The 25,015-nt window shown below is 41.0% G+C and overlaps 1 protein-coding gene across 1 annotated transcript in view; it reads right to left on the reverse strand.

The window, feature by feature from the left end:
• Positions 1-10,015, reverse strand: part of RAB39A (RAB39A, member RAS oncogene family) — a 33,804-nt gene extending 23,789 nt beyond the window's left edge. Inside the window, exon 1 of the mRNA XM_028515955.2 lies at positions 9,630-10,015. Within this exon, the coding sequence (XP_028371756.1) occupies positions 9,630-9,856 (227 nt within the window). The 5' untranslated portion in view covers positions 9,857-10,015. The remainder of the gene's footprint in view (positions 1-9,629) is intronic.
• Positions 10,016-25,015: the final 15,000 nt, after the last annotated feature.

A 25,015-nucleotide genomic window follows, 5' to 3' on the forward strand; every position in this document is an offset into this window, starting at 1 on the left:
GCATACAATGGAGTATAGGTAGTTTATTCAATAACTGGTATGGAGAAAATTGGAGAGATGCATGCAAAAAATGAAACTAGACAATCTTCTTACACCATACACAAGATTAAACTTAAAATTGATTAAAAACAAATATTAGACTCAGAACCATAAAAATACAGATTTCCGGCCAAGATGGAAGCATAGGTAGATATACTTTGCCTCCTCGAGGACAACAGCAAATTTAAAAACAAATATAACCACAACTTCCAGAAAATAGAACTGTATGGAAGTTCAACAGCCAAGAACTTAAGGAAGAAACATTCACCTAGACCAGTAGGAGGGGTGGAGACAGACAGCTGGGGTGGAGAGGATGTGTGGCAAGGTGGTGGCTGGTGGAGCAGGTGGTCCCACATTTGTGTGCAGATAAACTGGGAGGAACAATTGGGGAGTGAAACAGACTGCACAACCCAGGGTTCTAGCACAGAGAAATAAAGCCTTAAAACCTGTGACTGGGAAAACCTGTGGGGGTTGAGGCAGCAGTGAGAAACTCCCAGCCTCACAGAAAAGTTCATTGGAGAGACTCACAGGTTCCTACAACGGACACAAAACCACTTCCACCACTGGGAATCAGCACTAGAAGGGCCCAGTTTGCTAGTGGATAGCAGAAGTTGTTACTGAAAGCCCATTGAGGGTTGAGCAAATGGCATTGTTCCCTTTTGGACCCCTCCCCACAGACAGTGCCACAATGCAGTGATAAGGGTTGCCCTGCCCTGGTGAATACCTAAGGCTCCACCCCTTATTACATAACAGGCGTGCTGAAACAAAAAAAATGTGGCCCAAATGAAAGAATAGACCAAAGCTCCAGAAAAAATACAACTAAACAATGAAGAAAAGCCAACTTAACGGATGCACAGTTCAAAACACTAGTAATCAGGATGCTCAAAGAGATGGTTGAGTATGGTTGCAAACTAGAGGAAAAAGTAGAGGCTATAAAAAGTGAATTACAGGAAAATATACAGGAACCAACAGTGAAGGGAAGGAAACTGGGACTCAAATCAATGTTCTAGTGCAGAAAGAAGAAAAATAAATGTTTGACCAGAACAGAATGAAGAAGCGAGAATTTTAAAAAATGAGAGGCTTAAGAAACTTCAGGACAACTTTAAACGTTCCAATATCCAAATCATAGGGGTACCAGAAGGAGAGGAGAAAGAGCAAGAAATTAAAAACTTATTTGAAAACATAATGAAGGAGAACTTCCCTCATCTGGCAAAGGAAATAAACTTCCAGAAAGTCCAGGAAGCCCAGAGAGTCCCAAAGAAGTTGGACACAAGGAGGAACAAACTAAGGCACATCATAATTACATTAACCAAGATGAAAGATAAGGAGAGAATCTTAAAAGCAGCAAAAGAAAAGGAGACAGTTACCTACAAAGGAGTTCCCATAAGACTATGAGCTAATTTCTCAAAAGAAACCTTGAGAAGGCAAAAAGGGGCTGGAAAGAAGTATTTGAAGTCATGAAACACAAGGACCTACATCCAAGATTGCTCTATCCAGCAAAGCTTTCATTTAGAATGGAAGGCAGATAAAGTGCTTCCCAGATAAGGCAAAACTAAAGGAGTTCATCATCACCAAACCCTTATATGAAATGTTAAAAGGACTTATCTAAGAAAAAGATCAAAACTATTAATGGTAAAATGGCAACAAACTCACAACTATCAACAACCGAACCTAAAAGAACAACAACAACAAAAAAACCAAAAATGAACCAAGGAAACAACTAGAAAGGAACAGATTCACAGAAATGGAGATCACATGGAGGATTATCAGCAGGTAGGGCAAGGAGGGACAATGGGAGAAAAGGTACAGGGAATAAGCATAAATGGTAGGTACAAAATAAACAGGGAGGATAAGAGCAGTATAGGAAATGGATAAGCCAAATAACTTATATGTACAACCCATGGACATGAACTAAGTGGGGTGGGAAATGCTGGTGGGGGGATACAGGATGGAGTGGAATAAAGGGGAGAAACAATGGAACAACTTAAATAGCATAATCAATAAAATATATTTTTAAAAAACCATAGAAATCCTAGGAGAAAACATAGGTAGTAAAATCTCAGACATTTCTTGTAGCAATATTTGTTTCTGATAGATCACCTTGGGCAGGGAAACAACAGAAAAAAGCAAACAAATGAGACTGCATCAAACTAAAAATTTTTTGCACAGTACGGGAAACCATCAACAAAATGAAAAGACAACCCACTGAGTAGGAGAATATATTCACCAATGATATATCTGATAAGGGGTTGATGTCCAAAACTTATAAAGAACTTAATAAAACTCAACACCACCCCCCCCCAAAAAAAAACAATTAAAAATGGGCAAAGGACCTGAACAGACAGTTCTTCAAAGAGGACCTACAGGTGGCCAAAAGACATAGGCAAAGATGCTCAGTGTCACTAATCATCAGAGAAATGCAAATTAAAACCACAATGAGATATCACCTCACACCTGTCAGAATGCTGTCATTAATAAAGCAACAAACAAGTGTTGATAAGATGTGGAGAAAAAAGAACCCTTGTGTACTGCTGGTGGGAATGCAGACTGGTGTAGCCATTGTAGAAAACAGTATGGAGTTACTTCAAAAACTTAAAAATGCCTTTGGCAAAAGCATTTTGGGCATTTGGCAGTTTGGGAATTGCCTTTTGGCAAAAAGTGATCCCATTTCTAAGAATATATTTGAAGAAAACTGAAACACTCATTCGAAAGAATATAAGCACTCCTATGTTCACTGCAGCATTATTTACAATTGCCAAGATTTGGAAGCAGCCCAAGTATCCATCAGTAGATGGATGAGTGGATAAAAAAGCTGTGGTACACTTACACAATGGAATACTACTTGGATGTAAAAAGAAGGAACTCTTACCTTTTGCGACAGCATGGATGGACCTAGAAAATATTATGCTAAGTGAAATAAGCCAGTCAGAAAAAAAAAGTACTATATGATTTCACTTACATGTGGAATCTAATGAACAAAATAAATACACAAAATAGAAATAGACTCATTCATAGAGTACAGACTGACAGCTGCCAGAGTGGAAGGGTGTTGGGGAGAGCTGGGTGAAAAAGATGAAGATATTAAGCAAAGGAAAAAAACCCATAGACACAGACAACAGTATGGTGATTACCAGAGGGAAAGGAGGTGGAAGAGGATAAAAGGGGGATAAATGGTGATGGAAGGAAAATTGACTTGGAGTGGTGAAGACACAATATACAGATGATGTATTATAGAATTATATACCTGAAACCTACATAATTTTATTAACCAATATCACCCCCAATAAATACAATAAAAATTAAAATATATCTATATTCCTTTTTAAAAAAATTATTTATTTTATTTTTAAAGAGAGAGGAATGGAGAGGGAAAGAAAGGGAGAGAAACATTGATTGGTTGTCTCTGGTACATTCCCAACTGGGGACTTAGCCCACAACCCTGGCATGTGCCTTGACCCGGGAATTGAACCAGTGAACTTTTGGTTTGCAGGCTGGTGCTCAATCCACTGAGCCACACCAGCCAGGGCTAAAACCTATATTCTTATATTCGATTCTCTCCATACTTCTAGCCCTTCCAATATTTATCCTTATTAACACTGTGTTAAATAATAATCTTGTTTCCTTCCCTGCTAAGTCTTTTCCACTATGATGATTAAAAATTAAACATGGCGATTGATAGTTTCCCTGCAACCCCCACAAGGCAAAATCCATCTTCCTTTCTTCCTGGGCACATGGTAGCCCAGTCTAAGTCTGACCTTATAACTAACTAGCTTCTTCTCAATGAATTGACAGCTGAAGTGATTTGTACCATTTAATCTCACTTGCTTAAAAGGAACATCATGTAATTTAGATCTTTTCTTTTCCCTTCCCCTGAGCTGGAACACAGTGTCCACGAAAATGATTATGTCCTAAGGATAACAGAAAGATGAGAGGGAAGGCACCTGAATGACAGCCTGGAGGAGAGCCACTCCACCACCTGGGACCCCTTAAGACTGTTATACAAGAGAAATAAACTTGTGTCTTTAATGAAAGAGTTGTAATTTTGACTCTCCTTAACATAGCAATTTAACATTCATCCTCACTAAAATGTAGTGTTAATAATAAAAACTTAACATTTGATCACATACACAGTATGTTCACATACACATTATTTTTCTAAAGCAGCAATTTTCCATCCTTTTCACCTGTCTCATGGCACATGTAAACTAATTACTAAACTTCTGTGGCACACCAAAAATATATTTTTTGCTGATCTGACAAAAAATAGGTATAATTTTTATTCTTGAACCAATGGCTATTGTTATGTTGGCTGCTGTCTTTTTTTTTTTTTTTTTTTAATTTGACAATCTAAGGGAAAAGAGGTCAGTGCCCCTGACTAAACAGTCAGGTACTGCATGTTTTAAAAATTCTTGTAGCCTATCAGTTGAAAATTGCTGTTCTAAACCTTCTTAATTTTTACTTTATTCCCTTCTATTTTTTTCAAGAAGTTATTGTCTGCCAGCCTGTTAATCAGAACATTGAAAACTAAGGAACAGATAAATTTGTCTATTATATTTTAATAAAGCTGGGTGGGGAAGAAAACTAAAACTAATTTTGGTTACAATTACTGGCCCACTCTTTAGTTATTTTGTAACATATCTGTCTATGTTTTCAAGCTACACCCCAAGCTGCCTAAATGAGGTTCATTTTTGTTAGTTTAAAACTAATCACTAGAATTCTGGCCAAGATGGAGGCCTAGGTAGACACACTGTGCCTCGTCGCACAACCAAGATAGGGACAACAACAACTTAGAATAACAACCAGAACTGACAGAAAATTGAACTGTATGGAAGTCAGACTACCAAGGAGTTAAAATAGACACGTTCATCCAGACCGGTAGGAGGGGCAGAGTCAGGCAGTTGGCAGCTGGGTGGAGAGGGGTCACGGAACAAAGAGCATTGGGACCGGCGTACGGCATCCCGAGTGCGCAAGATTGCAGCAGGCGGACCCTGGGTGTGCAAGCGGCAGCGGGCAGACCCAGCAAGACAGTAATTGTGAAGCAAGGCACTGCACGCAACCCAGGATCCCAGCACTGGTAAATAGAGCATGGGGCAGTCAATGAAAACACCTGTGGGGGACTGAGGCGTAGGGTGAGACTCTCAGCCTCACAGGAGAGGTCCTTGGAAAGACCCATGGGGTGCATAAGCCCACCCACAGAAAATAGCACCAGAAAGGCCCAGTTTATGCAGGGGAAGTGGAGGAAGGGACTGAGGTCCTCAGAGAGCAGACCAAGTGCCACTGTTCCCTCTCAGACCCCGCCCCCACATACAGCGTCACAACCCAGCGACTGAGGTGCCATGCCCTGGTGAACACGTAAGGCTCTGCCCCTCATACCTATGAGGCACGACCAGCCCAAAGGGAAAAAAAAAGATGGCTCAAACAGAAGAACAAATGAAAACCCCACAAGCAGTACTTTTAAGTGACGGAGAGATAGCCAACCTATTAGACGCACAGTTCAAAGCACTGGTGATCAGGGCGCTCACAGAATTGGTTGATTTTGGTCACAAATTAGATGAACAAATGCAGGTTACCATAAAAGAAATGAAGGAAAATGCACAGGGAACCAATAGTGATGGGAAGGAAACTGGGTCTCACATCAATGGAGTGGACCAGAAGGAAGAAAAAAACATACAATCAGAAAAGAATGAAGAAATAAGAATTCAGAAACATGAGTGGCTTGGGAACCTCCAGGACATCTTCAAACATTCCAACACCCGAATCATAGGGGTACCAGAAGGAGAAGAGGAAGAGCAACAAGTGGAAAACTTATTTGAACAAATAATAAAGGAGAACTTCCCCATTCTGGCAAAGGAAATAAGACTTCCAGGAAGTCCAGGAAGCTCAGAGAGTCCCAAAGAAGTTGGACCCAAGAAGAAACACACCAAGGCACATCATAATTACATTAGCCAAGGTAAAAATGGAGAGAATCCTAGAAGCAGCAAGAGATAAGGGGGCAGTCACCTACAAAGGAGTTCCCATCAGACTGTCAGCTGATTTCTCAAAAGAGACCTTACAGGCAAGAAGGGGCCGGAATGAAGTATTCAAGGTCATGAAAGGCAAGGACCTACATCCCAGATTGCTCTATCTAGCAAAGCTTTCATTTAGAATGGAAGGGCAGATAAAGGGCTTCTCAGATAAGGTCAAGTTAAAGGAGTTTATTACTACTAAGCCCTTATATGAAATGTTAAAGGGATTTAGCTAAGAAAAAGAAAAAATATGAACAATAAAATGACAGTAAACTCACAGGTATTCACAACCACACGTAAAACAAAAACAAACTAAGCAAACAACTAGAACAGGAACAGAACCACAGAAATGGAGATCACATGGAGGGTTATCAAGTGGGGAGTAGAAGGGCGAGAGATGGGGAAAAGATACAGAGAATAAGTAGCATAGATGGTAGGTAGAAAATAGACAGGGGGAGGGCAAGAATAGTATGGGAAATGTAGAAGCTAAAGAACTTATGACACATGCACATAAACTAAAGGGGGGAATGTGGGTGGGAGAGGGTGTGCAGGGTGGAGGGAAGTGAAGGGGGGGTAATGGGACTATAGTAGCATAATCAGTAAAATATATTTAAAAAAACTAATCACTAATAAACCTCCAAATATGAGATTTCCCAAATTCCTAATGGTATGATTTATGACAGAAATATATCTTTTTGAACTATAGTATCTTTCTATGAAATACATGTTCAGGGATATCTATTATGCAAAAGAAGTATCTGTATTTTCCTGAAGATACAGAATGATTTAACAGAATGTTTTATGCTAAATTTTACGGTGAAACATTCTACTAAGCTGGGATGGGAGTAAAAGGCAGAAAACTGTACTTGAACAACTAAAATATAAAAATATATAATAAACACAACTCACATAAAAACAAACAATTTACTAAAAAAAAGAAAATCAAGTAATTGGATGTAGCTATTAAAATATGTATGTATGGGGCGACTCCCCCAAAATGGGAATTATCCTCTAGAGGGCAGGCCCCTTGTAATACAGGCTTCCCACACTAGGTGAGTGTTTTGGTAACCCATCTGTATCAGTGTATCAGCTGGCATTGTTGTGAGAAGTTGCATTCGACTTCAGTGAGTTTTTCTGAAGACTCTTTAAATGTGTTTGCCCATTTCATGATGGGTGATTTACAAGTGCACCTGCCCTGAACATGCTGAGCGTTCAGCAGTTTTTGACTAAAAATGGCATGACACCCATGCCCCATGTTCCCTATTCACCAGATTGCACCCCAAGCAACTTTTTTTTGTTTCCCCAAATGAAATAAATCCTCAAAGGAGAAATGTTTTGCCAATGTGGGAGAGGTAGAACAAAAAATGGCAGAAGCACTAAAAGGCATCAAAACCAACAAGTTCAAAAATTGTTTTGAGCAGCAGTGGAAAAAATGTCTTGATAGGTGTGTTACATCTTATAGAGAGTACTTTGAAGGTGACTGAAGTTTAAACATGTAAGAATAAATAATTTTTTATTAATAAATTCTGGAGGTTTTTTTGGGGTGCCCCCTCTTATTTATAAACGTACCTTTGGTAAAGATCCAGACAAAAATAAGGTAAGATTCATTGTCAATACACATTTTGTACACGTCCTTGCATTATTATGGGAGTTATAGTCTGCTAACTCCCATAATAATGTATATAAATGGTTTTAATAACATTAAAATGAATTACTATTTACATTCTTCTTAAAGGTAATTATCTAGCAGAAAGGTCTTTAAGATCTATCTATCCTTTACTTTCTTGTCAATAAGTTCAGGAGCTACTTTTAAGAAACAATTAGATACAATAAGATTTTACTACTCATGTTTCTTGAAGTTGCAGTTCACAGTAGAGGCTAGAAGTTTAAAGCATAAAAAACATGTTTTTATTATATTCACTTTAGGGGGTGGAGCAAGAGCTATTAGTGAATGCTTTTTTCCTGACCCTGATATATCTTAGAATTCATCTCTGCATCACAAAGAATTTGCAGTCCACCTTATAATGGTAAAATCTCAAAGAATCTTAGAGAGCTCAATGGCTCCTTCATTTCACAGATGAGGAATCAGAAGTTTGAAAATTATTTTAATTAAAGGAAATTCCTGAAATGGAAAAAATTTCTTCATGAAATTCTAGGTATTGTGTAATTCAAATCAATAACCTTTAACACCTTTTCGAAGGGCTGGTCTTATCATCTTTCCACTTCATACATAGGAAAACTAAGGAATAAGCAAGCTAAGCAGTTCACTGATATCATCTCTATGAATCAGTGTCATAGCTGGGAACGGAAGCCAAAACTTTAAATGTTGGAACAATCTCACAGAAGTAGTCTGATCTCATAGAGAATGGGATGCTGACTGGGGGTGAGGAGGAGCCATGTTTGGGAAGTCCCCTCATGGGGCACTGTATTTCACAGGCCATGTACTTGCTGAAGATTGCAAAATGTTTGCTTACAGATTTGAAATGTTAAAAAAAGAAACCAAAGACCAAAATATATCAGATTTCCTACCTTCCACTAAAAAAAAGTGTCGCCAAATCCTAGAAATTTAAAATGTGATTTGTCTCTGGTTTAGTCTTAAATATCCAGAAAATACATACAATTTACATTTGGTTTTATTTGCATAGTCACCTTTGTGAAATCCTTCTTTCAGGGTCTCAGCGAACATTTGGAGTGAGACTACTCATTTGGATCCCTCCTTCTCTGTTTAGAAATGTATATTCGGATGTATTATTGGAACGTTAAGTACCCATTATAAAAGAATAAATAAAAGTTCCCGACAAACCTCAGCATCTCTTTTTCCCATCAAAGCACCAATGACGACAAACTTCGAAAGAGCTCAACCTTTAAAAAGCAAAACAAAACAAAAATCCCTCAGCTGTGCCTGTGACCCCGATGTTACACCTCCTTGTTATACAAGACTCATTGCTACGGGTGATGGCCCCGTATTTCTAATGACCACATTCGGTGCTGTGAGGTGCTCAAACCATTACCGCATCCATCTCCCTCTAAACGATGCTCAGTGAGCTCAGGCAGTAACGTGGGCCTCAGCATTGCTTGCTGTGAAGCTAAGGGGATCAGTCACAAACCTGGGAAACCTACTTGGCAGTTCTCCGGCGCGCACAACGGGGAAACAGCTTGGTTAAAAGAGGAAAAAGCGAGCTGTGAGGAGGGTGTGCGCAGCGAGGTACGCTGAGTTTGGGGAGAAGGCAGCAAGGGGGCCGAAGAGTTGGGGACCAAAATACCAGCTGGGACTGAGAGAGTTGGCGAAGAGGGGGGTCCGTGAGGGTGACCCCATTTCAGGCGGATAGGGAAAAGCCGAAAGGGCGCGCAGGAAATGGGCGCCAAAGAAAGAAGTGAGTAATTGCGGAGGAGGAAGTCGTTCCTGGAAGAGGAGGGGCAAGGGGAAGCGAGAATGGAGTGTTTGCACTTTCAAGAGGGAAGGGCCAGAGAGCCTCTCCCGCCCAGGGCTCCTGCAGCCGGAGCTCGGGGATAGGGCGCCCGGGCTGACAGAAGGGGCACCGCGGTCCCTGAGGTCCCCGGGTATCCCAGCACGGGCGGCCCTACCTGAACCGCTCCTGACCCGCCGTGTCCCAGAGCTGCAGCTTGATCCTTTTGCCAGGTTCGATCTCCAGCAGGCGGGAGAAGAAGTCTACCCCGACGGTGGGGTCGCAGGCGGGGGAGCGCAGCCCGGGAAAGCGGCCCTGAGTGAAACGGTGCAGGAGGCACGACTTGCCCACGGTGGAGTCCCCGATCACGATGAGGCGGAACTGGTAGACCCATATGGTCTCCATCCTTCAAGCGCCCCGCCGGCTCCGAGGGCTGCCCCACCCTCCCAACAGCGCTGGGCAAGTTCGGCCGCGGGAACTGTCCCTTCAGCACCGTTCGGTTGCCCGCCCGCTGGCTTCCAGCATGTTCCTGCAGCTGCGGCCACCGCCTCGTCCCGCCCTCTTTGGAGGGAGAGGCGGGGCCGGGCGGGCCTCCGCCATGGGGCGGGGCGGGGCCACGAAGCTGAGGAGGGGGAAACGCGCTCGCTACGCTCAGGCTCCCGCCCAGATTTCTGTAAATCACTATCCCGAAAAGCTCACTGGGCCACGGTGAGAAAGTGGGTGTGGTGAAAGTACGTACAGAAGCAACAACCAATGAAAATGAAGTAAGGTCCTAACTCTGGGAAGGACGGTCAATGAAAAGTGAGACACTCTTGTGATCCTCGGGCGGGCTTGTCAGATTCCGGCTCTGATTTTGGAACTCACAGGCCGTAACTACTGAGTCTGGGTCAGTGCTGCTGGTTCTTCTTTAATAAGGTTTAACCAGCTCTGTGGCCTCCCTTATTTTCCAAATTTCTGAAGATTCTTGTTGCAGCGTCCTGCTCTGTAAGCCTGCTGAGCATCACCTCCGAGGCATTCTAATGTGAAGGAGTTTGAGAGCATGTTACAGAACACACAACAAGGGGGGCCTGGGATGATATACTATTATTGAAAGAAGGCCCCGTGTCCGTTATGTCCGCCGCCAGAGGAAAGACGTCTCTCAATGCCAGAGATTTGTGAAAAGGAAAGGAAACGTTTATTTAATGCTATACAAACTTAAAGTAGTGACCTAATGTCTTCACCAAAATCCCCAAGTCCCTTAAAACACCCACAAACACACAGTCCTTCCTTCCTTCCCCCTTTGCCCAGTCCAGAGTACCGTATCTCAGGGAAGGAAATAGAAGTCCATGGCTTAGGTAGTCCTCTGGTTCTTCTCAGTTAGTACTCCCTCTCGACTGGGAGACCTCCCTGGGTTCCCGGCACCCTGGGCTGAGTCACCGGGATCTCTGCTAAAACCAGGTGGTCATTCCCCCTTCTAAAGCTGTGGGGGCCCCACTCTGCCAGGCAGCGTGGTTCTCTCCTCAGGGCTGCAGGAGTCTACACTCCGTCAAGTCCGCGTGCTTCTCCTCCTCTCAGGGCCAAGGGAGTCTTCACTCTGCCAAAGCTGTGGGGTTCTCCCTTGCAGGGCTGCGCATAGCCCTCCCCCTCCAATGGCTGCTGCATCTCGGTTTAAATCCCGGTGCCAATCTTCCTCTGAAGCCCCATTTCTGGCTCCTCTCACAATTGGCTACAGCTGCCAGATTCTGGGCAGGTGTGGCCCTGCCCTGTGGTGTGGAGCCAATTATCTCCAGGCTCTTCTGGATCTTATTACAGATCCCTATTTGAGGCTCCCCTCTTGGCTGCACCCTGTTACACTCTCACAATTGGCTGCAGCTGCCAGATTCTGGGCAGGTGTGGCCCCATGGTGTGGCCCCGTGGTGTGGAGCCAATTATCTCTAGGCTCTTCTGGATCTTATTACAGATCCCTATTTGAGGCTCCCCTCTTGGCTGCACCCTGTTACACCCTCACAATTGGCTACAGCTGCCAAATTCCGGGCAGGTGTGGCCCTGTGGTGTGGAGCCAATTATCTCCAGGCTCTTCTGGATCTTATTACAGATCCCTATTTGAGGCTACCCTCTTGGCTGCACCCTGTTACAAGCACAGTCGAAATAAATTTGCAGAGAAAGTTAAGGATGCTTCTGTAAGGGCTTTTTCCATTGCTCTTACCAGCATCTTTACCTCACTGCTTTCCGTTACCACAGAAGAGTAAGAAAAATGCTAAATATCATCTCCATACTCTCGGGGCTCTCCAGTCCAGGAAAGAAGAGGAGGAAAAAAAAATGAAATATTGAGATGCTAAAACACACACACACACACAAATAAAACATTCTCTGTCTCTGTTCAGTAAGTCAGTAAAATCCTAATGTGGTTTCAATTTAGCTTGTCTGGTCAACGGACCTAAAAAAACAAACCACACCTGAATTCTGGTGAAATCTTAATAACTTTCTCATGCCTTTATTAAAACTGGAAAATAGTGAATTCAAAGTTTATTTTCTAAAAGAATTTTAAAGTATATTTTTGCCAAAATAAAATTTTCAACATTCCATGTTTTTTTTTGGGCCCACATGTAAACTTGTTCTATCGTTGTTATCCTTCTTTTCTGGTTTTGAAGGAAGAGGATATGTTTAATCCCCTGCCACCTATTTTTTTTTTGTTTTACCATTTTCCAACAGTTAATCTCTATTTCACGGCATTTCTACCTCAAATCTCCCCCTTTCCAATTATTCCTACTCCTCAGCCTTTAAACATACTCGAGTACCCACAATTATAAAACCAGGCAAAATATCTGTCTATTATACCTCTCCTTTAGAATTTTGCTTCCTACATTATTCTCATCTTCAAACATTAGGAAAGAACCATTTCATTCTAACTTCTCATCCACCAGTTAGTCTTCAACAACCCTTTCCATACCTAATGAACTCCTCAAATTGCTGATAAAGTTGTGGGGCTGGGGTGGGGGAAGTTTTGTGATACAGCTGTGTCCTCCTTTAGTGTCCTCCCACCCCCCCCCCATTCATCTTTCTTGACCTCCTGGTAGCTTTTGTTTATTATATTCTGTGGCAGAAAGCTCATTGGTTAACCCAACTTTTAGCCCCAGTTCTTCTAGTCCTCCTCTGGTTAGGGATGGCCAAGTGAAAGAGTTGGACCAACGAGAGGTATGTAGGTCTGTAGGAGGGTGCAGCCAGGGGGGTGGCCCAAAAGAAGGATTTGTAATGGGGTCCAGAACTCAAGGTGTCCAGGAAATATTAGAAAGATATATAGGATGTCCTCACCCTCCACCACAGGTGTGAGTTGGGGGAAGGTACACATGTTGCAGGGCCATTGAGAGCTGTTTTGCATAGCAACAGCTTTGTAGCTAACCTCTGGCATAGTCATTTAACACATCTCTATAACCTTTAAATGGTTTCATAGATATGTTAAATAGCTGTGGCCATGCTCTGAGCCAGGGAGAAGGGAGTGACTTCCACCCACTAAGTAACTGGGAGGCAACTCCCCTGCTTACAGCTCCTTTGTGAGAGCTTGGAGAAGATTGGCTCCATGCTATGGGGCCACCCCTGCCCAGACTCACAATGGCGGCCCAGTAAAGCTGGGAGGATATGTGAGTGCTGGTAAGTGTAGCCGATTGTGGGAGGAGTTGGAAATGGGGCTGCAGAGGAAGATTGGCATGGGGATTTAAACCCAGTTGCGGCATCCTAGCAAAGGAGAACCGTACGCTTTTGGCATAGTGGGGACCCCTCCCAGCCATGAGAAGAATCACCACACAGCTTTACCAGAGAACCACCACGTGGCTTTAGCTGGAAATCCTGGCAAAACAACCGATAGTGCTGGGAACCGAGGGAGGCCTACCAGCTGAGTATGGATTACTGAGAAGAACCGGGGGCTGCCTGAGCCATAGACTTCTATTTTTCTTCCTGAGATATGGTACCCCAGACTGGGCAAAGGAGGAAAGGAAGGACGGTGTGTGTTTGTGGGTGTTTTAAGGGAGTTTGGAATTTTGATGAAAACATTAACTCATTACTCTCAGGTCTGTATAACTTGAATAAATGACTCCTTTCCTTTTCACCAATCTTTAACATGAGAGCTATAATTCTCTGGCAAAGGGAAAGGTCAACCTAGTACAGGGGGACCCCAGGAGAAGGGGGGATCAATTCAGTAACATTGTGGGACCCTCTTCCCTGGTGGCCAGCCAGGGAAAATCATGGGAGACCACATGTGCAGTAGCTTTAAAGTAATACAACTACTTGTACATGCGCAGTAAAAGCCCACCAAAACTAGCCAGGAAGAATCCGCCCTATAAGAATAGAGTACCTCCAGCCCACGAGGTTCATCTCTGCTTGGAGCTGGCCTGCTTCCATGTTCTCTGCTATAAACTCTGGGTGTTCGGTTCAATTCTTTGTCCCCATCACCAAGAACCTGGTTACCTGTGCCCACCTGTGACAGATCTTCTAGCAATGCTTTTGCTTTTCTGATAAGAGACTGACACCTGTACTGCCCTTCACCCTTTCTCCTTTCCTTTTTCTTTCTACCTGGAACACGTACCAGCCACCTTGTGACCATAAAGATGAAGGCCAGGTGCTAAAAATGGTAGTAGGAGAAAGAGGAAGAGCCTAACTCCCTGACAAACTTGTTGATCTGCTCTACCAGCTCCGTACATTTTCTTTGTGATAAATCAACACTTGTTTAAGCTACTGGTGGTTGGATTTTCTCTAAGTACAATATGAAAACTCTTATTTCTTGGCTTCTATAAAAACATTCTCTTCTAGTTTCCCATTCTTTTTAAACTTCTTCACTGATTCCTCTCTCTGTGACCCATTTCTGATGTATTGAAGTTCCTAAGGGACCCATATTTCCTCTTTTTACTTTGAGCTGTTTCTGGTGACTTCCTCTGCTCCACAGACTTTGGTTGCTCCTTTATACAAGCCACATGACCTCCGCCCAACCTCACCTCACCTCTGCCTTTGGACCTACACTCTTTCTTTCTCTCTCTCTCCCTCCCTTCCCTCCTTCCTTCCTTCCTTCCTTCCTTCCTTCCTTCCTTCCTTCCTTCCTTCCTTCCTTCCTTCCTTCCTTTCCTCCCTCGCTCCGTCCCTCCCTCCCTTTATTGTTGTTCAAGTATGGTTGTTGGGGGGGGGGAGCTCTGCCCACAGGGACCCCAGCCACCACAGATGAGAATAAGTCTACCAAGACATAATCTGCTTGGCGAGGAAAGGTGGCTGATCTCTCAAAGGAGAAGGGCCAAGAGCCTTTTACTCAATGGGTTTTTATTGGGTTCAATTTACACGGAAATGCAGGTAAAGCTCATCAATCATTGTCAGGCAGTAAGGATCAAACAATAGATAACATACAAAGAACTACCAGGGCTTATTCCAGGTCAGTTAGCTAAAGGGCTATAAAACTTCAGGAAACAAACTCATTTCCAGCTCAAACCCTTATCAGAAAATAGAGAGCATTCTTAGCAAAGCAGGTTTCACAGGATTTTATGTATTCTTTCTTAGGCCTGATTGTCCGGGGAACCCGCCCTTTCCAGTACAGGACTGCACCACCCTCTGTCATTTTACAGGCTTAAGTCAGGCAGGGGAAGTAAGGCAGCCAAGAGATTAGGAGACTTCTTGCAGACAGAATGAGGACTCGGGTTATGTCAAAGCTGAGGGGTGAGGGTCAATCACCACCTTTTTCTAGAGCCCCCCAAGTCCTTCCCTCAGGGTCTCTGTGACCATGCCTGTTTTAGGTCATCCCTTCCTTGAGGAATCTTACCCGTCAATGGCTAACCAGTCATGCACTGGGGGCCAGGGAGGTTGAAGTAAAGTACACAGAGGCAGTGCTCCTGCCAGGTAGATAAGCTATGTCTCAGTGGCTTAAGGTCTCAAGGTCTCTCACTCAGCCTTAGCCATGAGGGGTTACAGGTTTTGAAACCAGGAAGGGCGGTTCCCAACACTTTTGGATTGTGTTTCAGGGTTCTTAGGATATAATCCTAGCAGTGGAGCTGGGTCAAAAAGCAGGTCCATTTTTAGTTTTCTGAGGAAATTCCATACTGTTTTCCATAGTGGCTGTACCAGTCTGCATTCCCAACAACAGTCCACTAGGGTCCCCTTTTCTCTACGTCCTCTCCAACATTTGTTGTTTGTTGATTTGCTTATGATGGCCATTACTGGTTCGAAGTGGTATCTCATTGTGGTTTTAATTTGCATTTCTCTGATGGCTAGTGATGCTGAGCATCATTTCATATGTCTCTGGGGTATGTCCTCCTTGGAGAAGTGTCCAGATCTTTTGCCCATTTTTAATTGGGTTGTTTGTCTTCTTAGAGTGGATTCTTGTGAGTTCTTTATATATTTTGGAGATCAAGCCCTTGTCTGAGGTATCATTGGCAAATGTTTTCCCATACAGTTGATTCCCTTTTCATTTTAATGCTGTTTTCTTCTGTGCAGAAGCTTTTTATTTTGATGAAATCCCATTTGTTTATTCTTTACTTTATGTCCCTTGCTCTAGGGGACATATCAGGGAAAATATTGCTGCATGGAATATCTGAGATTTCCCTGCCTATTTTCTCCTGTAGAACTTTTATGGTGTCATGACTTATGTTTAATCTTTTTATCCACCTTGAATTTATTTTTGTGTATGGTGTAAGTTGGTGATCGAGTTTCGTTTTTTAAATATATTTTATTGATTATGCTATTTCAGTTGTCCCATATTACCCTCTTTATTCCCCTCTTCCCTGCATGCCACCTCCCATTCACATCACCTCCCCACTTTAGTTCATGTGCATGGGTCATACATATAAGTTCTTTGGCTTCTACTTTTCCTATACTATTCTTACCCTCCCCCTGTCTATTTTCTACCTACCATCTATGCTACTTATTCTCTGTATCTTTTCCCCATCTCTCACCCTTCTACTCCCCACTTGATAACCCTCCATGTGATCTCCATTTCTGTGGTTCTGTTCCTGTTCTAGTTGTTTGCTTAGTTTGTTTTTGTTTTACGTGTGGTTGTGAATACCTGTGAGTTTACTGTCATTTTATTGTTTATATTTTTTATCTTTTTCTTAGCTAAATCCCTTTAACATTTCATATAAGGGCTTAGTAGTAATAAACTCCTTTAACTTGACCTTATCTGAAAAGCCCTTTATCTGCCCTTCCATTCTAAATGAAAGCTTTGCTGGATAGAGCAATCTGGGATGTAGGTCCTTGCCTTTCATGACCTTGAATACTTCTTTCCAGCCCCTTCTTGCCTGTAAGGTCTCTTTTGAGAAATCAGCTGACAGTCTGATGGGAACTCCTTTGTAGGTGACTGCCCCCTTATCTCTTGCTGCTTCTAGAATTCTCTCCTTCATTTTTACCTTGGCTAATGTAATTATGATGTGCCTTGGCATGTGCTTCCTTGGGTCTAACTTCTTTGGGATTCTCTGGGCTGCCTGGACTTCCTGGAAGTTGGTTTCCTTTGCCAAATTGGGGAAGTTATTCTTCACTATGTTTTCAAATAAGTTTTCAATTTCTTGCTCTTCATTTTCTCCTTCTGCTACCCCTGATTTGGATGTTGGAATGTTGTCCTGGAGGTTCCTAAGCCTCTTCTCATTTTTTTGAATTCTTGTTTCTTCATTCTTTTCTGGTTGAATGTTTGTTTATTCCTTCTGGTCCACACCATTGATTTGAGACCCAGTTTCCCTCCTATCACTGTTGGTTCCCTGTACATTTTCCTTTATTTCACATAGCATAACCTTCATTTTTTCATCTAATTTGCAACCAGATTCAACCAATTCTGTGAGCCTCCTGATTACCAGTGTTTTGAACTGTGTATCTGATAGATTGGCTATCTCTTCATCACTTAGTTGTATTTTTTCTAGAGCTTTGATCTGTTCTTTCATTGGGGCCATTTTTTTTCTTGGCATGCCTATTACACATTGGGGCGGAGCCTTAGGTTTTTACCAGGGCGGGGCCACCCACGTGGCAGTGTTCTGACACTGTATGTGGGGCAGGGGTCTGAGAGGGAACAATGATGCTTGCTTTGCTCTCTGCTGGGTTTCAGTCACTTCCCCAGGTACCCATAAGCAAAGTGGACCCTTTTGGTGCTAATTCCTGGTTGCTGGTCTTGTGCTCATTCTAGGACCCTGTGGGTCTCTCTAATGAACTCTCCTGTGAGGCTGGGAATTTCTCCTACTGCTGCCTCAACCCCCACAGGTGTTTTCAACGAGTGGTTTGAGGCTTTATTTCCCTGAACTGGAGCTATCGGTTGCCAGGGCTGTCTTGCTCCCCAGTAGTTTCTCCCAGGGTATCTGTACATGAATGTGGGACCACTGGCTCCATTAGCTGTTGCCTTGTGTACCTCATTCCACAATGTGCCACCTTGTGTGCCCCGGTCTGCTAGCCGCTGCCTTGTGGGGAGTCCTCTTCATCCTGGCTGCCCAATTCCACCCCTCCTACCAGTCTGGATGAATGTTTCTTCTTTAACTCCTTGGTTGTTGGATTTCCATACAATTTGATTTTCTGTCAGTTCTGGTTGTTGTTTTTAAATTGTTGTTGTCCTTCTTTTGGTTGTGTAAGGAGGCATGGTGTGTCTACCTACACCTCCATCTTGGCCAGAAATCCCTCGAGTTTCATTTTTTTCTTTTTTTTGCATGTAGCTGTCCAGCTCTCCCAACACCATTTGTTGAAGAGGCTATTTTTGCTCCACTTTATGCTTCTTCCCCCTTTGTCAAATATTAATTGACCATAAAGACTTCAGTTTATTTCTGGTCTCTTTCTGTTCCATTGATCTATGTGTCTGTTCTTATGCTCGTACCAGACTGTTTTGTTTACAGTGGCCTTGTAATACAGTTTGATATCAGGTATTGTGATCCCTCCTACTTTGTTCTTCTTTCTCAAAATTGCTGTAGCTATTCGGGGTCATTTATGGTTCCATATAAATTTTTGAAATGTTTGTTCTATATCCGTGAAATTTGTCATTGGTACTTTAATAGAGATTGCACTGAATCTATAAATTGCTTTGGGTAGTATGGGCATTTTAATGTTATTAATTCTTCTGATACATAAACATGGTACATGCTTGCATTTGTTTGTGTCTTCCTTAATTCCTTTCTTCAGTGTTGTGTAGTTTTCTGAGTACAGAAAACTTTTACCTCCTTGATTAGGTTTACACCTAGGTATTCTATTTTTCTTGTTGCTGTATTAAATGGGATTTTTTTCCTGATTTCTGTTACTGATGTTTCATTGTTGGTATACAAAAATGCCTTTGATATCTGGATATTGATTTTACATCCAACTGTTTTGCCAAATTCATTTATTAGGTCAAGCAATTAGGTCGAGTAGTTTTTTGGTTGAGTCTACAGGATTTTCTGTGTACACTATCATGTCATCTGCAAACAATGACAGTTTTGTTTCCTCCTTTCCAATTTGGATGCCTTTTAGTTCCTTTTCTTGTCTAATCGCTGTGACTAAACCTTCCAATACTATGTTGAATAGAAGTGGTGAAAGTGGACAAACTTGTCTTGTTCCTGAGCTTAGTGGGAAAATTTTTAGTTTTTGACCATTGAGTATGATGTTGGCTGTAGGTCTCTCATATATGGCCTTTATTATTTTGAGGAATGCTCCCTCTATTCCCACTTTGCTGAGTATCATAAATGGGTGCTGTACCTTATCAAATGCTTTTTCCACATCTATTGATATGATCATGTGATTTTTGTCTTTGCTTTTGTTTATGTGATGTATTACATTTATTGATTCGCAAATACTGTATCATCCTTGCCTCCCTGAGTTGAATCCCACTTGGTCATGGTGTGTGATCTTTTTAATGTATTCCTGGGTGTGGTTTGTCAATATTTTGTTGTGGATTTTAGCATCTATGGTCACCAGTGATATTGGTCTGAAGTTTTCTTTCTTTGTTGTATCTTTATCTGGTTTTGGAATTAGGATGATGTTGGCCTCATAAAAAGAGTTTGGGAGTCTTCCATCTTTTTGGATTTTTTGGAATAGTCTGTGAAGGATAGGGGTTAGCTCTTCCTTAAATGCTTTGTAGAATTCTCCTGTGAAACCATCTGGTCCCAGGCTTTTGTGTGTTGGGAATTTTTTGATTACTGCTTCAATTTCTTTTGCTGTTATTGGCCTGTTCAGGCTTTCTGCTTCTTTTTCACTGAGTTTTGGAAGATTATATTTTACTAGAAATTTGTGCATTTCACCCAGGTTTTCAAATTTCTTAGCATATAGTTCTTTGTAGTACTTTCTTACAATCCTTTGTATTTCTGTGGTATCAGTTGTAATGTCTCCTCTTTCATTTCTGATTGTGTTTATTTGGGTCCTGTCTCTTTTTTTCTTGATGAGTCTGCTTAAAGGCTTGTTGATTTTGTTTGTTTTTTCAAAGAATCAGCTCCTGGATTTATTGATCCTTAGAATTGTGCTTTTATTCTCTATGTCATTTAATTCTACTCTGATCTTGGTTGTTTCTTTCCTTCTACTTCTCTGGGCTGTCTTTGTTGTTGTTCTTTGAGTTCTTGTAGGTGTAAGGTTAGGTTGTTTATTTGAAATGTTTCTATTTTTGTAAGTAGGCCTGTATAGCTATGAACTTCCCTCTTAGGACTGCCTTTTTCTGTGTCCCATAAGTTTTGGATTGTTGTGAGTTCATTTTCATTTGTTTCCAGAAATTTTTTTATTTCTTCCTTGATTTCATTCTTAACCCATTCATTGTTTAATAGCATGCTATTCAATCTCCATGAGTCTGAGTGTTTTTGAGTTTTTTCCTTGGGGTTGGTTTCTAGTTTCAGTCCCTTGTGGTCAGAGAAAATGCTTGATATGATTTCAATTGTATTGAATTTGTTGAGGCTTGTTTTGTGTCCTATCATGTGGTCTTTCTTTGAAAATATTCCATGTGCATTTGAAAAGAATGTGTTTTGCTTCTTTGGGATGAAAGCTTCTACATATATCAGTTAAGTCCATTTGATCTAGGACATTGTTCAATTGCACAATACCTTGGTTGATATTTTGTTTGGAAGGTCAATCCATTTTTGACAGTGGGGTGTTAAAATCTCCTACTATAATTCTGTTGCTGCAAATATCTTTCTTGAAGTCCTCCAAGATTTTCCTTGGTGCTCCTCAGGTGCTCCTATGTTGGGTGTACATATATTTACAATGTTTATGTCTTCTTGATGGATTATTCCCTTGAGTATTATGAAGCATTTGAGTATTGTGACCTTCTGCAGACCCACATTTTCAACTACATCTCCTCTTAGATGTTGGATACACATTTCAGACTCAACACTTCTGCCTTAGTTAGGGTTCTTTAAAACAAACACCAGTTAGTGGGATATAAAAAGATGAATGAACTTATCATGAAGATACAGAGGCATTTTTATGGACTCCACAGGAAGGAATGTAACTGGTATTAGAAAGGAATTGGTACCAGAAAAGGGAAAGCTGTAAGGAACCCAAGGATCATGTGTCTTTGTCTCTAACATCTACTTAGTTCTTCTCTCTCGGCAAACCAGTTTCTCCTGCTGCTTAGTTTATATGGAAGACAAAGTTTTCTGCAGTTTTCATGTTAAATAGGTAGATAAATATGGAGACTGACTTCTGTTTCTCTGTAGAGACTGTCTAGTTGTTCCAGTTTGAAACAGGTGTTCATACCAAAGAGATAGGGCCAGTGGAACAGGAATATGCAGCAGGCCAATCCTTGGATGATGTATATGGGGTATTAGCAGTCCTGGAGAAAAGGTAGGTTAATACCTTCCTTTCCTTTGTGTCAAAAATATATTCTCACTCTGATCGGTGTGGCTCAGTGAATTGGGCATCATCTTACAAACCAAAAGGTCACCAGTTTGATTCTTGGTCAGAGCACATGCCTGGGTTGCAGGTCAGGTCCCCAGGTGAGGGTATGCTAGAGATAACTGATTAATGTTTCTCTTTCATGTCAGTGTTTCTTTCCATCTCCTTTTCTATCCTTTCCTGTCTCTCTAAAAATAAATAACATCTTTTAAAATATATTCTCTATAATGTCCAAAAGTGAACTCATCAGCTTTCTTGCCATATTTTCTTTTTCTATATATTTACAAGTTGGTAAAGTGCTTTAGTGCCTGTTCTAGCTCACTATATAAGTGAGAGTGTGTGGTGTTGAACTTGGAGGCTGAGGGTTGTGCTGTATCCATCTTGGATTCCTCCCTTTCTTTGGCCATATTCAGCCAATCATTATATCCTGTTGCTTTTACATCATCAGTATCTTTCAGATTTATGATACTTCTGAACATCCCACTGCCACTGTCTTTGTTCAGTCCCATCACTTTAGGCTGCACTGCTCAATAGCCTGTATTAGTTCCCTAGGGCTATTATATCGAAGTACCAGAAACAGAGTGGCTTAAAATGCAGTTGGCTCTATGTGTATGTGAGTTCCATACTCACAGAGTCAACCAACCTTGGATGAAAAATGGTCAGATAAAAAGTTACTTTGTAGTTGACATGTACTACATAGTTAGACCTAGGATGGTTGTGCCTGTATTGTACTAAACATACATAGATTTGTTTTTCCTTGTCATTATTCCCTAACAATATAGTATAACAACTATTTACATAGAATTTACATCATATTAGGTATTACAAGTAATGTAGAGATGATTTAAAGAACACAGGAGGATATGTGTGGGTTATATACAAAAATGACACCATTTTATATAAGGACTTGAGCATCCTTGGATTTTGGTATTGAGGGGCTCCTGGAAGTGATCCCTTGCAGATACCTTGGGGCAACTCTAACAGAAACTTACTGCATTACAGTTTGGGAGGCTAGAAGTCCAAAATCAAGTTGTCAGCAGGGTTGGTTCCTTCTGAGGGCTATAAGGGAGAATGTTCCATGCCTCTTCCCTGGCTTCTGGTGGTTTGTTGGCAATCTTTGGCATTCCTTGCAGTGTAGATGTATCACTCCAGTCTTTCACCTTCACATGGCATTTTTTGTGTCTCTTCACATAGTCTTCCCTCTGTGCATGTCTGTGTCAGTGTCCAAATTTTCTCTTTTTTATAAGGACACAAGTCATTGGACCCACCCTGATGACTTCATCTTAACTTGATCATCCATCTGCAAAGACTATCTCCAAATAAGGCACATTCTGAAGTACTGGAGGGTAGGACTTCAACATATCTTTTTTTGGAGGATACAATTCAACCCATAATACCTTGCCACTTAGTATCTACATTATTCCCAGAATTAATTTATTAAACACCTTTGATGAGTTATTCACCCTAGGATACATTCTAAATACCTAATTATGTTACATATGAGCAATCATAATGTGGCATCTGTGATCTAAGCAGTGATTCCTCTATATAATGTGCTATTCAGGTTTTACTTTTTTCTTTCTGAAGCTATTGTCTCCTCTCCTTATACCCCTTTATCTGGTCAGCAAATTTCAATTCATCTTTCAAGGCACAGAACAAATTTGGGGGCATTTTATAAATGACCTATTCTGAGTTTCTGTTTTCCTCATTTAAACAATAAAAAGGTTGAGCTGCATCTATGTTTTTGAAACTGAGGGTAATAAAATCAATTTGGTGGGTAAGTACCAAGCTTTAAAGTGAAACAAAACACGAGAATACATCATATATAATAGGGATGTTTGTTTCATGAAAACTTGAAGTTTCATAAAACTTCATGCATAACTGTGAGTGTAAGTGTGTGTGTGTTCATGCCTGTGCTCTGAGTCAAGATGTAAAATTTATTTCTTTTGGATCAAAGTAAAAAATTTCAAAAGTGAGTGAGCTAGATGACCTCTAATGTATCTTCTGGCTTTGGGAGTCTCTTAAAATGCTCAGAAAGTCTCCATGTGCTCTTTGTGTTTACTGTGTTAAACACTGAGAAGTGCTTTGTATACTCACTATGGGTGTTAGGATACATAGATGAGAGGACAGCAAAAAGAATCTGCTCCTCTGTTAGTCTTCATCAGCTTAGTAAGTGAAAGTACTGTTCTTTTAGACTTTGTATGAAAGAAAAAATTTCTGGGTATGGAGAGTAGAGAAAGGGATTTATCAGTTATAATTTTGTATTGATAAATTGAGTGTTTCATATTTTTTTCTATCAAATATTAACTTGATAATAAATTAAATTTGATATGAAAATTGGATATTTTTCTAGTGGTTCCACCAGGGAGTCATGAGATAAACTATCGTGGGATCCATATGACACAATAAAATCCTTAGTACCCTAAATATCCTGACCCTCATAATCAGAGACAGATTAAACTAGAACCAAACTTCTGATTTCAGCTGGTTAACTAGCTTCATTTATTCTTGTTTACCTAGAATGGGACTGTTGGAGAAAATAGAGTTTTCAGGAGTATATGAGTAGTTTGGACATAAATAACTGCATAAAATTAGAAGTCAGCTTGGAATATATGTTCATGCCACTCTCAATACTCTAAAAAAATTGTGATTTGTGTTTTTACAATTTTTTCCTGAGGAGGACAGACCATCCAAATGAATTAGAGGTAATCTTACACTTTAAAAATGTAAATAATTTTTTAACTTGTGTAGGCATTATTTTAATTTTGTTATATTTGTAGTGAGGGGCATCTGATGGTGGAATTTCCTCTAGATACTCCTCTGTACTTAAAAGATAAGACTTTACAGACATTATATTAGTGAAGGCCTTTGTCATCTCTCAGTTGGACCAATGTTTAATTCTACATCCTGCCTCTAGTACAATGAACACATATAAATGTTCAGGAGTTTAAATGATCTGAACAGATATGGGGAAGAAGAAAATATCCTGAACTGAGAAGAGTTTAAACTTACAATGGCTGGAAAAAAATATCCTAAATAACTATATTAGGTCATTAATTGGAATAGAGGCTAAGAATAAAGACTACATTAAGTTGGAGGAGAATAAAGTTACAGCTCATTTGCATACCTGAGGCAGTAGTTTGAAGATATCTTGCCTGCTCAAAAGCACTCCAATAAATTATGAACATTCATTCAAACACAATATGCACGTGAATCTCAGGACTTTTATGACAACTATAGTCACAAGTGGTAAATAAAAAATCTACAACATGGATAGCTGCATTTTTTCATGTCATCTCTCTAGAATGCCCTTTTGGACTCCTTACATCAGCCAGTTGTACTCTTGTTAATTGTGCCTCTTTGCCTCTAATGCTTTAGAACTTGTTCACGTTGACCAATTTCTGGCCCACTCTGCTTTGTATATGTATTTTTAAATCTGTCCCTTGGTTGCCTTCCCCAACACTGTTTGCTCTGATTTAGATCCTTATTCCTTGCTAGAGTTGCTAGTGGGTTGGCCAAGAAGTCTGTTTAGTTTTTTTCCATAGGATGGTTCTAGTAGCGCTTAGTTATTTTTAACTTCATTTGAAACAATTTAGTTAGATTGTATTGTGACAACTGTACATTTAAAAAATACTTACCAGAACTAGTGAATTTTTGTGCAGCTATTTTAATATTGAAGATGGAAGAAAATACACAATATTTTGGGTGTATTATGCATTATTATTTCAAGAAAGGTAAAAACACAACTGAAACACTAAAAAGGATCTGTGCAGGGTATGGAGAAGGTGCTGTGACTGATCA

Source organism: Phyllostomus discolor, chromosome 6 (genome assembly GCF_004126475.2).
Source record: "Phyllostomus discolor isolate MPI-MPIP mPhyDis1 chromosome 6, mPhyDis1.pri.v3, whole genome shotgun sequence".
Lineage (NCBI taxonomy): Eukaryota > Metazoa > Chordata > Mammalia > Chiroptera > Phyllostomidae > Phyllostomus > Phyllostomus discolor.